The sequence below is a fragment of the Ceratotherium simum genome, chromosome 29, assembly GCF_057802395.1.
Source record: "Ceratotherium simum simum isolate JZ-2026a chromosome 29, ASM5780239v1, whole genome shotgun sequence".
Classification (NCBI taxonomy): Eukaryota; Metazoa; Chordata; class Mammalia; order Perissodactyla; family Rhinocerotidae; genus Ceratotherium; species Ceratotherium simum.
Window position 1 is genome coordinate 38,112,314 of NC_141928.1, and position 15,538 is coordinate 38,127,851.

The window sequence follows — 15,538 nt, forward strand, 5'->3', positions numbered from 1 at the left end:
TATAGAACAAAAAACTGGATATATCCCAAATATCCTATAACACAAAAACGAACTATTATACAACTATTGAATTTTTAATAGCAATCATGAAAGAAATATATTATTAAATATTGTTTGAAGTAGACAAAGTATATTACAAAGTAAGTAGTATATAAAGTATAATCCTGTAATGCCAATTTGAAAAACACACATTCACATCTAGTGGTTGCGAAGGTGGGCCAAGTTCAAGTCTGTGCCTCAGTTTCTTCAACTAGGAGGCTAAGTGTCTTCTGCAGAGTTACTAAGAATAAATGAGTTAATCCATGCAAACAAACACACACTTGGAATAATACTTGATAGGTGGTAAACACACGATCGTTAGCTGTTACATACCCACTAAATAATGGGATTACAGGTGGGTTTTGTTTGCTGCTTTATACTTTCTATGTAGTCTACATTTTCTTTTGGTGAACATGTTTTACTAGTATCAGAAAATGTTATTTTAATGCTCACTTTCAGTTTATTATAGAAGCTGCCCTCTAGCAAAACTAAGGGAGTTAATACCAAATAATACATAATACTTTTAGTAAACTTTATTGTAAAGAACAAAAAAATACATCGTTATTTTATGATTCACCTCACCCACAAGAACGTGGATGGCAACCAGTAACATTTTTATAAAAATATTTTAAGACTCTAATAAGACAATATGTACATTCATATCTTGCCTTCTGAAGATTTAATAGAAGTTCACCTGAAAAAAATTTTCCCCAGGAAACCCATAGTCTCTTGGCTCAACTGGCCCATAAGAAAGGCCACACAGATCAACTTTCTGCCAATCTGGAGAAGATTTGTTTTCTTTGATCTGCTGTCATGTGTTCACAAGCTTCTAAAATGTTTGCCAAAATTAAGGTCTGCTGAATGGTTTTTGCCTTAACCCATATTCTTCCATTCATTCCAAATACTATCTCCAGTGGGTAGAGTTTTCCCACTTCCTGTAGGATTTCACAGTCGGGAGCTAGCAACCTGGTGAGGAAGAAGAGAGAAAGTGAAATTTAATAAAGTGGTAGTGTGTGACCTGACTTTCCCTTAGAAGATCCTTTTCCAGGCAATTCTCTATAGTTATTCAAAGCCCCGCCAACATCATTCCAAGAACAAGGCACATGACAACATTTGCTGCCCCCTTTCTTCCAAGAAGCTTTACACTAGCAGTATACCAGAGGTCACAACAGTGGGCTATCCTCTACAAAGAAATCAAACTCCTTGTGTCACCAAACTTTACAAAAAATTGTATAAAGTTCTTCCCCTACGTTGTTAGAGCGCCTCAATTCTAGACTTTAGAATCGTAGCTTCATTATCAATGGTGTTCAAAGAACACTTTAAACTTATTTTTCTGGGGCCAGCCCCGTGGCTTAGTGGTTAAGTGCACGCGCTCCACTACTGGCGGCCTGGGTTTGGATCCCAGGCGCGCACCGACGCACCGCTTCTCCGGCCATGCTGAGGCCGCGTCCCACATACAGCAACTAGAAGCATGTGCAGCTATGACATACAACTATCTACTGGGGCTTTGGGGCAAAAAAATTAAAAAAATAATAATAATAAAAAAAATAAACTTATTTTCCTGACCACGTAAGTTTATTCCCTAGTATCAAATTCAGTACCTGGAGAGAAGTGTTGACTCTTTCAAACCACAAGGGTGCTGCTTGGTTAATAACATGCTTCTCTAATGTCTTGAACTAATTCTCCAAAGCTGCAGAAGCAGCAGCAAAGGGAGGCATGCAAGACAACTCTGCACCTCAGTGGTTCTAGGAGTAAAGCCCTTTAATAGGGCACAGCTTTGGGAAGGTAAAGGTCTAAACACCTAACAGAGAGAATCAGCCTCGGGGAACTAGTAAATCTGCCAGGACAGACTAGTAGGCGCCTTCTGTGAATGTCTGCATCCTGAGGATGAGGATCACATCAGCCTACCTGCATTTAGCCCCCATTATTGGAGAAATTGGGTGATTTTGTACAATTGTAAATTGTATCTGTATTGAAGTGACTTAGAAGGAGGAAAGGCCAGTTTTCACAATTGGGCTGAGTATATCAGCTATAAAGAATAGCAGACCTTCTGGGAGAGAAGCTGAGACCTCATATCAACACAGAAACTACTGTCAAACACATCTGAATTTGATGTATTCACATTAAGAGAGGATGGGACTAAATGCCTGAGTTTGCAACTGTGCTAAAATGGATACTGATTTTTAACTTTGAGGTGATTCAGACATTGTTACAAAGAATCCAAATCCCAAACGTTAGTCAGCTTTCCATGAAGGTATAATTACAAAAGAAGACAGGCAGGCCAGAAGGGATCAAGACTTACTTTCTAATTAAGCCTAAAGTCACTTTAAAAAGCAGACCGTCCTGTCCAATCACACCCATTCCGTTGGCTCGTCCACAGCTGTCAATACAGACCATCTCTGGTTCCATATCTTTATTAGCAACCACAAATTGGCCATAGATGAGATCTCCAACCTACAATGATAATTAAAAAACAATTCATTTCCTCTCAGCAAAACCATTCTGTAGGTGCTGCTACTGGTTCTTTCCCATACGCAGCAATACCAGCCACCTACAGTTCTGTGGCTAAAAGCCTGACCTCACTCCAGGATTCCCAGTCACTCTGGAGCTGTCTTAAAAGAAGGCAACATTAACATATGTACTCTCCCTGTTTACCCAGCAGGAAATCCCCAGACTCTGAGAGCCATCTCAAAGAGAGAGAACACCCTCTAGGGTTACACTGTCCAATATGGTAGCCATTACCGACATGTAGTTATTTAATCTTATATTTAAATTAATTAAAATTAGATATTTAAAATATCAGTTCCGGGCCGGCTCCGTGGCTTAGCGGTTAAGTGATCACGCTCTGATGCTGGCGGCCCGGGTTCGGATCCCGGGCATGCCCCAAGGCACCACTTCTCCGTCCAACGGGAGGCCGAGTCCCACGTACAGCAACTAGAAGGATGTGAACCTATGACATACAACTATCTACTGGGGCTTTGGGGGGAAAAATGAATAAATAAAATCTTTAAAAAAAAAAATAAAATAAAATAAAATATCAGTTCCTCAGTTGCATTAGCCACATTTCAAGTGCTCAACAGCCATGTGTGGCTAGTGGCTACCATACTAGTCAGTGCAGATGTAAAACATTAGCGTCATCACAGAAACCTCTCTCAGACAGCACTGCTCTAGGAATTACAGAAGATTGATGGATAAAAGAAGCCCCTGGCATGCAAATTATTTGAAGCAAAATGGAACTGGTGGGGGCCCACCCAGTGGCGCAAGCAGTTAAGTGCGGGCGCTCGCTGCTGGCGGCCCGGGGTTCCCCGGTTCAGATTCCCAGCACGCACCGATGCACTGCTTATCAGGCCATGCTGTGGCGGCGTCCCACATAAAGTGGAGGAAGACGCACATAGATGTTAGCTCAGGGCCAGTCTTCCTCAGCAAAAAGAGGAGGATTGGCATCAGATGTTAGTTCAGGGCTGATCTTCCTCACAAAAAAAAAAAAAAAAATGGAACAATGGTAATTCACTGACGGTTCTCCATGCAAGATTTACTTAAAAACCTCAGAGTTGAACTTCAAAATGATGAAACTAAGGAAATGGAGAGTGAACTTGTTCTGTTAAGTATGTACCATTTGTTGGTGACTAAAGGAACTGGAGAGGAACAAAACATTCTCTGCCTTTCAGAAGCATTTGGTCTCAGAGGGCAGTGGGGATGTACATATAAACAACAAACTTCATTCAAGGCTGAATCCAGGAAGTGCTGGAGCAAAGTTATCAGAAAAGTGATCGAGGATTTGGGATGGTTTTACAGAGGTGGTGGTGTTTAGCCTGGGTCTCAAAAGACGAGCATGTGTTCCACAGGCTGAGAGGGGACAGAGTAGTCCAGATAGAGGGAACACCATAAGCAAAGGCACAAGGACAGGAAGTTATGAGTTCAGTAATGCTGGTAAATAGTTTGGTGTGGTTCAGGCATGGCTGCATAGAGGAAAAAATTATGGATGAGGGAAGACTTCTGGAGTATAATGCCAAAGAAATATGTAGGCTTTGAAGAAACCCTTTTTGTTTTTTTTGGAGGAAGGGGAGTGTGTGAGGCTGTCAGCTCTCAAAAGCCTGGTTGGAGGGGCAAATGTGTACAGGCAGGGATGTTAATGAGGAGGTCACTGACCAAGTCCAGTCAAGAGGTAGCTAAGGCCAGAACTTGTGAAATGGAGATACAGGGGTGGATATGCAGAAAATCAGAAACAGAAACAAAAAAGATCAGTAAGATTACGCAACTAAAGACACATGAGAGGTGAGTGAAACGGGGCAAAGAAACCACCAAGTTTCTGGCTTGGGTGGACAGGAAGAGTGTGGCTATGCTCCACGAAAAGCCCCAGTTGAAAACTTGAGGTAACAAGACTGCTCCTCTGTCAGCTCCAAGAAGGGATTGCTGGGAAACAGTGATGTGACTGACGTTGTGAGGTGCCAGACCCAGGACCTACAATCAGGATGGATGGTGGGCTGATATGGCAATTCTCACCACTTATTCCTCCTTCCTCCCTAAGTCTATGGCTTACTTCTTTGTCCCGTGGATACAGACATAACAGATAACGACGGAAAGAACAGATATAACCTTTCAACTCCGTAGAGATGAAACATCCCCCAATTTAAATAAGCAAATGTAAAATAAGTATGTGGCTCTGGTCCCAGAGCTGGAGCCTCGGAAGGAACTCCTGGAGCCTGGAGTGATTACACAGACACTGAGAGATCATACGACAAGACTGGGAAAAGAGGTCAAGCTTAGGAAACAATTCAGGTAGCCTCCTGAATATCTGAGTGTTTCTGAATATTTGGATGCTTTTCTTTTAAAACCAAATGCTCCCATCATTACCTGCACATTTGGTCTGTTTCTTTTAGTTGCACCTTCAAATGCCAAGTAAGACAAAGAAGCAGGCTCACTCCCTCCAACATCAACTTTGAATATATCTCCAGATTTAGCTGTCACTATGCCAATCACATGGTCTCCTTTCACTGGGACGTACTACAAAAGAAAACAGAACAAGAGAACAACCATAATGACAATCATTTCCAAGAGATCTTGGAAGATGTCTTCAGCAAGTCCTTAGTGATTATTTTATTATGTTTGTCATTAGAGATATTCCAAAAATATTTTGAAATCCAAGTTTATAAATTAATACAAATCTTACAACAAACTTGATCATATGCCATTTTCAACAAAAGAAAAACAATCACGTCATAAGCACTCAGCTTTACAGCTTCAAACGGTCCGTATCCCATACCTCTTCAGTAACCTTATCAGGAAGGGCCCAGCCGCCACTTGCACATTAAGTCCAGTGACACAAGGCGTCCTCACAACTAAGGCAGGCCACTTCATTGTTACACAATTTTTCCTATATGAAAGTTCTCACTTATTTTAAGAGAAATTTAACTCCTTGTGACATCCACTCAGTGAGACTGTTTCTGCCCTCCGAGACCCCAAAAGATAAGCCAGGTGCCCCGACCTGTGGGATTTTGCAGACAATGACCATGTCTCACAGTCCTTATCCCGTTATACGCCAAGATTCCCAAACTCCTCTCTCTCCGGGTTGCCCTTCTCGGGCCACGTTCCCGCTGTTCACGGTCCCTCCACAGGAGATGCAGAGGTGGGCACAAGACGACGGGGCTCTAGGCCAGCCTTAACAGAGGTGGGCTCCAGGGCCGCCTCGCTGTCTCTTCCGAGAAGTCTTCCCAGAGCGGGGAGACCACCCGCACGGCCGTACCACCCCTCCGGAGCCCCAACTCACCCGTTTCTGCTGCGAGTCCACCCAGTACACGCCGCTGCCGCCGCCGCCGCCGCCACCGGGCTCCTTGTGACGGAGGCGGCCGCACTTGGTGACCAGCAGGCGGTCGCCACAGCGCCGCAAGCCCGGGCCGCACACGACGCGCACCCGGGCGCGCGCCCCGGCATTCAGGCGCAGCGGCCGCTCCCCGGCGCTTCCCGGGCCGTCCGCGTCCTCCTGCTCCGGCAGCAGCAGCTCCTCACCCGGGAGCACCACCTGATCCAGCACGGCGCGCGCCGCCCGCGCCCGGCCACCCGCAGGGGACTCCGCCGCCACTGCCGCCGCCTCCGCCATACCGGACGCCACCACACACTTTCCGGCTTCCGCTTCCGGCTCCGCGTCCAATCGCCAGCCCGCCCCAGCCCTTCCGTTTCCGGCAGTTGCGGTCTGTTGGACTTGAACCAACTACGTCTAAGAAGCCTGGCCGCGGCGGGCCGGCGGGCCCCCCAAGGAGGCCATGATTGTGTCTCAGCCGGCCGCCTGTCCTGCAGTCTGTCCGCGGGTCGCTCCGAGAAACACGCAGCTGGAGTCGATCGCAGAGCCTGCACTTGCCGTGCTCGGTCGCACAGTGGGATACCAGACGCTTCCATCTGTGGGTCCGTGGGAACCTTGGGAACTGAGCGGAGGGGGCCCTTCCTTCCGACTCCGCCCTCAAGGAAACGTATTTCTCTTCTTCAAAATAAAACCTTTTTGGTTGTTGCTAGAGAAGATATCTATTCACATTGTGGAAAACAGAATAATAAAAAAATAAAACGCATTAGTCTTCCCCCGTTTGTCTCCCTTGCTAGGCTGTCAGCGAGTTATTCTATGTAGCCCAGGGTCTGGCACCAAACAGGTAATTACTGAAGGATGAGTGGATGTTAACATTTTGGTATGCATTTCTCCCTGGACTTTTTTTTCCCTGCAAACACACACATCACATGCGCATTTCCGCATAACTGAGCTACCCTACATGGCCCAGGAAAACTGAGTGCAGTTCAGTCCTTGCTGCTGCCTGCCCTGGAGCACACTTTAGTTGCCCGGGTGAGAAGCTGCCGAATTCCAGGTCCCCAGCACAGAGCCAATCCTTGACTTTCAGGGCTCACTTGAAATCAGTTTCCTCTGTCAACTGGCACCTCCAATTGGCGTTTGGTCAGATCCCCCAGAGGGGTGAGAGCTCCTGGGGACTGGAGGGCCTGGCTCTGCCCATCTCTTTGAGGCATCTGCTCGCAACGTGAATTTTTAGATTTTTAGGATGTTTAAGACAGACCATCTCTAACATACCGTCCAAATTTGGAAAGATGCTGGCGAGCCAACTGAGAGAATATTAAGAGGCCAACTGAAATGTAGCTTTTGTTTTGCAGTCAGATTGTTGTAGGAACTGCTCTTGGTCGGTTATCCTGGCAGGCGGAACTGTGTAGATTCTCTGTCTCTCCTCCCCACTCCAACCCAGCTGTAGAAGGCCTGGAACCAGTAGGTATCGGGTGATCGCGGCTGGCCCAAGGCCATGCCCAGGGCGCTCAGTGACCTGGAGTGTGACCAGGCAGAGAGGGAGGTCGAGAAATGATCCCTGGGTTGTCCCTCACGCACCCCACGTCGGCAGAGGAGTCTGGAAAAAGAGACTCTCGGTCCAAATCTGGCTGAGGAGGCCTATCAAGTCCACCTCCCGGTGGGGGCGGCACGTGGGCATCGTGCGCCTCATTCCCAAGTCAACAGAAGGAACTAGAAGCCGCGAGTAGGGCAGTCGCCGGAGACCGGAAGCTCGGCGGGAGGGGCGGGTCGTCAGCCCCGCGCGGGGTCGCCGTCCCCGACACGCCTGGAGAGGCGGTCGGGCCTCCGCGCCGCGTGCCTCCGCGTGGGTGCGTCGCCGCCCCGGCGCCCCGCGGCCGCTGGTGAGCGGGAGCGCGCGGCCCGGCTGAGGCCGGCGGGCGGGCCGGGAGACGCGGAGGGCCGCCCGCGTGCCGGCCGGGGGAAGCCCGGCTCCGAGCCGCGGCCGGCCTTGGGGTGCGGTTGGGGCGCGGTTACGAAGTTCGCGTCCGAACGCGGACGGGCTGGAGCGCCGCGGGTGTGAAAGGGCCGGTGGAGATGGGCGCGCGGAGGCGGCCGTGCCGGCGGTCGGCGGCGCGCCTTGCTCTCGGCCGCGCGGGGGCTCCCGGCGGGGCGGCCGGGGGCTGAGGCCCACTCCTGATCCGGGCCGACTCTACCCGAGCGTAAGACAGTCTGGGGGCTTGCCGGGTGGGAGCCCGCGCAGGAGGCGCGGCGCTGCCCTCGACCGCCTCTGGCGCACACCTCCCGTTTCTCAGTATTTCCCTCGGGGGAAGGACCAGCTTTCCCTTCGGAAAGGTTGGACCGGACCCCGGCCTTCGGACTCTCTCCCCAAACTTCCTCTTTAGAAACCTTTGCTACTTGAGAAGTTGGAAAAGTGGCATCTCACGGTTGCTTTTCTTTATTGAGTAGTGAAGTTGGGCGGGTTTGTTTCCTTTCAATCGACGACACTAGTTGAGCATTTGCTCCGAGCCAGGAATTGAGCTGGGCAATCAGTTGAATCATGGTCCCTGCCCTACTGTCTCCGCATGAAGATACCAAGTGTTGCGGTAGGTGCACCAATCTGATGAGGGTGTCAGCCCCGACTACAGAGGATGAAATGGTTCACTGTATGTGGGAGGAAGGTTGGAGTCAAGATAGGTGTCCCAAAGGAGGTAATATTTGAGTGAACCTTTAAAATTTTTTAGTTCACTGGTTTCTAACAGTTACAAATGAACTACATGCTGATTTGTATACAGAAATTAATAGTAAAAGAGTCCATAGAAGTGTTAATATCTTTATTCAAGTAAAGAATTTAAACGCAAATGCTCACAGTTACCACTGCACAAGTGAGAGTCTACTTGCTACAGATATTTTTAGTCACAAGTAATCATGGCTAATAAGAATTAGAGCTTGCACCCAAGGAAGAGCACCCTGCTGGCCAGGACCGATTGAGACCTTGTTGGAGAGGACAGGGCCACAGCTTGTTAAAGGGTGGGAGTCACTGGGAATCTGTGCCAGTGGAACTTGCTGGCACTTCTAGGGCGCTGGGGAAAGCTATTCCTGGGGAGGTGTCTCCTGGAAGGCTCTATTACAAAACTGCCTGATAGGGTGCTGGGGAAAACTGCTGGCTGCTGGGTGCTTCTGGGCACCAAGCAAAGCCTGAGAAGCTGCCATGCTGCAGGCGCATACCAGAGAGCACAATGGAGCCAGGAAGCAAAACCCATTCCTCCTGCAATGCCTCTGCAGGGCCTTCTACCTACAAAGATTGTCTTCATGAGAGACAGCAAAGGAAAGATATCTTAAAGGCCCAGATCCATTTTCTCAGAGCAGGCAGTAAAGGATGAGTTTAGAGCTGAGCAGCAATACATTGATAACTGGTCCAAGGTCTCATGAGGTTGTAAAGTCAACAAACTCATCAGTAACAGCAGTAAAGTGGAGTCTACTCAGGCCCAGATGGCTTCACTGATGAATTCTACCAAACATTTAAAGAATTAATACCCATTCTTCACAAACTCTTCAAAAAAAACAGAAGAGGAGGGTACACATCCCAACTCATTCTATGAGGTCATTATTGCCCTGATATCAAAACCAAAGATATCACAGGAAAAGGAAACTACAGATCAATATCTCTCATGCATATAAGAGACAAAAATCTGCAACAAAATACTAGCAAGCTAAATCGCAACATATAAAAAGGATTATACAGTATGACCAAATGGGATTTTAATGCATCTGAAATCAATTAATATAATACACCATATCAATAGAATAAAGGACAAAAACCACATTATTATCTCAATAGATGGAGAAAAAGCATTTGAAAACGTCCAACACTGTGTCATTATAAAAACACTCAATAAACTAGCATTAGAAAGGAACCTCCTTAACCTAATAAAGGGCATCTATGAAAAACCCACAGCTAACATCATACTTAATGGTGAAAGACTGAAAGCTTTTTCCCTAAGATGAGGAACAAGACAAGGAAGTCTGCCCTCTCCACTTTATTCAACATTGTACTGGAGGGTCTATCACAGGCGGTTGGGATAGAAATGAAAAAGAAATGAAAGGTATCCAGATTGGAAAGGAAAAAGTAAAACTATCTCTAGTTGCAGGTGAAATGGTCTGGTATATAGAAAATCCTAAAGAATCCATAAAAAAAAAAAAACTTTAGAGCTAACAAACAAGTTCAGCAAGGATGCCAGATTCAAGAACAATATACAGAAATCAATTGCATTTCTATACACTTGAAATGAACAACCAAAAAATGAAATTAAGACAACAGTTCCATTTACAATAGCATCAAAGAGAGTAAAACTTTTAGAAATAAATTTAACAAAAGAGATGCCAAACTTAAACTCTGGAAACTACAAAACGTTGAAAGAAATTGAAGATCTAAATAATGGAAAAGTACCTCATATTCATGGATCAGAAGATTTACTATGTTAAGATAATAATACTCCCTAAATTGATATACAGATTCAGTCAAAATCCCTACTGTCTTCATTGCAAAAATTGACAAATTTATCGTAAAATTCACATGGAAATTCAAAGGACCCAAAAGAGCCAAAAAAAATCCTGAAAAGGAACAAAGTTGGAGGACTTACACTTCTGATTTCAAATCTTACTTCCTACTTACAGTAATCAAGATAGTGCAGTACTGGCATAAGGATAGACATAGATCAATGGAATAGAAGTGAGAATATAGAAGTAAACCATCACATTTGTGGTCAACTGATTTTTGACAGGGGTACCAAGACAATTCAATGGGGAAGGAAAAATCGTTCAACAAATGCTGTTGGGACAACTGAATATCTACATGCAAACGAATGACGTTGGACCCCTCTCTGTCAAATATATACAAAAATTAACTCAAAAGTGGATCGAAGACCTAAATGCCAGAACTAAAGTTATAAAACTCTTAGAAGAAAGCATAGAGATAAATCTTTGTGACCTTGGATTTGGTAGTGGTTTCTTAGATATGACACCACCAAAGCACAAACACCCAAAGAAAAAAATAGAAAAACAGGACTTCATCAAAATTAGAAACTTTTGTGCTTCAAAGTCACCGTCAAGAAAGTGAACAGACAACCCAGTGAATGGGAGAAAATATTTGAAAATCAATATCTGATAAGGGACATTATCTAGAATGCATAAAGAACATTTACAACTCAATAATGGAAAGACAAATGACCCAATTTAAAAATGGGAAAAGGGGGGTCCGGCCCAGTGGTGCAGTGGTTAAGTGCATGTGCTCCACTTTAGGCAGCCCAGGGTTCGCAGGTTCAGAGCCCAGGCGTACACCAATGCACCACTTGTCAAGCCATGCTGTGGCAGCATCCCATATAAAGTAGAGGAAGATGGGCACGACATTAGCTCAGAGCCAATCTTCCTCAGCAAAAAGAGGAGGATTGGCATCGGATGTTAGCTCAGGACTAATCTTCCTCACACACACAAAAAAAGGCAAAGGATCCAAATAGACATTTCTTCAAAGAAAATATATGCATGGCCAATAAGCACATGAAAAGATGCTCCATGTCATTAGTCCAGGAAATGCAAAGTAAAACCACAATGAGATATACCACTTCACCCCCAGTAGGATGGCTATAATTAAAAAGATAAGTGTTGGCAAGGATGTGGAGAAATTGGAACTCTCACGTGTTGCTGGTGGGAGTGTAAAATGTGCAAGCACCTTGGAAAACAGTTTGACAGTTTCTCAAAAAGTTAAACACAGAGTTACCATGTCACATGGCAGTTGCACTCCTAGGATATACCCAAGAGATCTGAATGCCTATGTCTACACAAACACTGTGCTTGAATGTTCATAGCAGACTTACTCATAATAGGGGCTGGCATAGTGGTTAAGTCCTCGAGTTCCACTTTGTGGTCCAGGGTTTGCTGGTTTGGATCCTGGGCGCAGACTTACTCACTGCTCATCAAGCCATGCTGAGGCGGCGTCCCACATAGAAGAGCTACAACTCTACAACTGTGATACACAACTATGTACTGGGGCTTTGAGGAGAAAAAAGAAAAAGAGGAAGATCAGCACAGATGTTAGCACAGGGCTAATCTTCCTCACACACACAAAAAATTATTCATAATAGCCCTGAAAGTGCAAACAACCTAAATGTCCATCAACTGATGAATGGGTACACAAAATGTGTATCCATACAATGGATATTATTCAAGCCTAAAAAGGAACAAAAAGTATTGGTAAATGCTGCAACATGGATGAACCTAGGAAACAATACGCTGCGTGAAAGAAACCAGATACAAAAGGCCACATATTTTATGATTCTGTTTATATGAAATGTCCAGAATAGACCAGTCTATAGAGATAGTCAGTTAGTGGTTGCCAGAGGCTGGGAGAGGGGAGAATGGAAGTTACTGGTTAATGGGCACAGAGTATCAGTTTGGGAAGATAAAAAACGTTCTGGAGATGGATGGTGGTGATGGTTGCACAACAATATGAATGTACTTAATGCCACTGAACTGTACACCTAAAAATGGTTAAAATGGTAAATTGGTCATGTTTATTTTACAAGAAAAGAAATATTTCCGCAGAAAAAGGAGAGGGATAGATGAAGCAAGTGTGGAAAAATTCTAATAGTTGTTGAAACCAGATGATGGGCACAGGGTTGGCTTTTTAATTCAATTCTCTTTAATTTTGTTTGAAAATTTTCATAATTAAATAGTGTGGAGATAGGCAAAATAGATATCTTCTGTATGACAGTTCACTCTGATGGAGCAAATAATGGAAAAAGTTATTGCAAAACAAATAAAAAATACAGTTTTGACTATGCCTTTCTCCTGCCTGAAAACCCTCCAGGGGCATCTTATCACCTCTAGGAAAAAACCAAGACTCTCTGTGACCCTGGCCTCTGCTTGTCTTGCCACCCTCATCCTGCTCCTCCTTGACTTGCATTTCTTCTGAGTAATACCACATTACTTGTAAATTTCCCGCATATGTGCCCTGATCTGTGCCATTCTTCATGCCATGTATGCCCTCTGCTTAAAATTCTTTTTAATTATCACCTTACACCTGTTAGAATGGCTATAATCACCAAGACAAAAAATAACAAATGTTGGAGAGGTTGTGGAGAAAAGGGAACCCTCATACACACCTGGTGGGATTGCAAACTAGTGCAGCCACTATGGAAAACAGTATGGAGATTGCTCAAAAAATTAAAAATAGAAATACCGTACCACCCAGCTATCCCACTGCTGGGTATTTATCCAAAGAACTTGAAATCAACAATTCAAAGAGACTTGTGCACCCCTATGTTCATTGCAGCATTATTAACAATAGCCAAGATGTGGAAGCAACCCATATGCCCATCAACGTATGAATGCATAAAGAAGATGTGGTGTATATATACAATGGAATACTACTCAGCCATAAAAGAAGACAAAATCATCCCATTTGCAACAACATGGATGGACCTCGAGGCTATTATGTTAAGTGAAATAAGCCAGACAGAGAAAGACAAACACCACATGATTTCACTCGTATGTGGAAGATAAACACATGAACAAAGAGAACAGATTAGTGGTTACCAGAGGGGAAGGAGGTTGGGGGGTGGGCATAAGGGGTAAAGGGGCACATATATATGGTGACTGACAAATAATAATGTACTACTGGAATTTCACAATGTTATAAACTATTATGACCTCAATAAAATAATTTTAAAAAATTATTTTTAACGTAACAAGCCAATCTCCCACTCCCTTCTTAACCTCTCCTTCAAAACTGGGCTGGATCACCAGCTCCTCCCGGGAATATCTTCTGATCTTGGGTTGGAGCTAACTGTCCCTCATCTGTGTTTTCATAGCTCACTGTCATAATTTATCATAGCATGAAACATCAGATTGCAACTACAAAATTTATACGCACACACACGCCCGGACCGTAGAAACTAGTATATCAAAGGCATTGCATAAAGTCTGTGAAGGAGTTTCTGTACCAGGAAGAGCCCCACTGACTTAAACTTGCTGGGTGTTTCTCCAGCTTTATAAATATTTTACGTCACCTATCCCTGCAGGGACTACTTGGTTCACTTTTGCACAAGGCTAAACACAGTATGTTTGAGGAAAAACAGTGACGTCACTCCCACTCTTGAAAATACTCACTTCTAATTTTCATCTAAGTAATGTAGGTAAATAATTCTAAAAGTACAAGGCTTTTGAAAAACAGCCTTGGTTGCCAGGGGCTGGAGGAGGGGGAAATGGAAGTCACTGCTTAATGGCTACTGGGTTTCAGTTTGGGAAGATGAGAAAGTTCCTCTAGTCCCTATCCCAAGAGGCAGCCACCCTCATCTACAGTTCATTTCTTCAGAAAATCACTAGCCACTGTTTTGAGGTGGGGATTGCAGCCTGGCCATTGGGCTAGGGGATCAAGGGGTCCGGCCATTTCGTATATAGACTTTGAGCTGCTCCACCTGCATTCAGCCCTTTACCATCTACGGTGTCTGTACCTCCAAGGGCAGCCTCCTTGGGGTCCTGTGGAGCAAACAGGCCCACCTGTCTTCAGAAGTCCACCTGCAGCTGTTTCAGGTGGAACCATCACCTTTCTCCTAGTTAACACTTCTCCTTCCACTTTCTGTCCTACAAACATTTGTTGAAAACTTTTATCTGCTGTTGTCTTCTCTTCTATTCTTGTTGTCCTGTGGATTTATACCTTTTTAAAAATTCCTTTACTGTTGTTTAAATGTATGACCAGTCCACCATTGCACAGGCTGTTTGTCTTTTTATTAACAGAAGTTTGCTGGCAACTGCATTTGTTGTTGATCAAGCTGAGAAACTCAAATTAAAATCTCCTGCCAGACTCTAGGCATTACATAGTTGTCAGTCTTAAAACAACTATGGCAGGGCACAGAGGTTAGCTCTTCTTCCATGCTTGTGAAACCTTTCACTCTAAAACCAAATATGATATTTTAACGCCCCCCCATACATGCAGCATTTTAAAAAACAGCTTTATTGAGGTGTAATTTATATACTATAAATTTCACCCACTTTAAATATACAATTCAATGATTTCTAGTAAGTTTATGAGTTGTGCAACCATCACTAAAATCCAGTTTTAGAACATTTCAGTCTGACCGGGCAAGAGAAACAATAGAAAAAATAAACAAATGGGACTACATCAAACTACAAAGCTTCTGCACAGCAAAGGAAACCATCAACAAAACGAAAAGACAACCTAACACTTGGGAGAAGATATTTGCAAACCATACTTCTGATAAGGGCTTAATCTCCAAAATATATAAAGAACTCATGCATCTCAACAACAAAAAAACTACCAACCCAATTAAAAAATGGGCAAAAGACCTGAACAGACATTTCTCCAAAGAAGATATACAGATAGCCAAGAGACACCTGAAAAGATGTTCAAAATCATTAACTATCAGGGAAATGCAAATCAAAACTACAATGAGATATCACCTCACGCCCTTCAGAACGGCTATAATTAACAAGACAGGAAACAACATGTGTTGGAGAGGATGTGGAGAGAAGGGAACTCTCATACATCGGTGGGAGTGCAAACTGGTGCAGCCACTATGGAAAACACTATGGAGAGTCCTCAAAAAATCAAGGATAGAACTACCATATGATCCAGCTATTCCACTGCTGGGTATTTATCCAAAGAACTTGAAAACACCAATGCATAAAGATACATGCACCCCTGTGTTCATT

General features: G+C 44.5%; 1 protein-coding gene across 1 annotated transcript; it reads right to left on the minus strand.

Moving 5' to 3' along the window:
- Positions 1-557: 557 nt before the first annotated feature.
- Positions 558-6,151, minus strand: EXOSC3 (exosome component 3). Its single transcript, XM_004423219.3, has 4 exons — positions 5,807-6,151; positions 4,894-5,043; positions 2,342-2,493; positions 558-1,005 (listed from the first exon to the last, which is right to left on the minus strand). Exons 1-4 carry the CDS (start codon positions 6,134-6,136, stop codon positions 804-806), a joined length of 834 nt encoding a protein of 277 aa, XP_004423276.1. The 5' UTR covers positions 6,137-6,151; the 3' UTR covers positions 558-803.
- Positions 6,152-15,538: the final 9,387 nt, after the last annotated feature.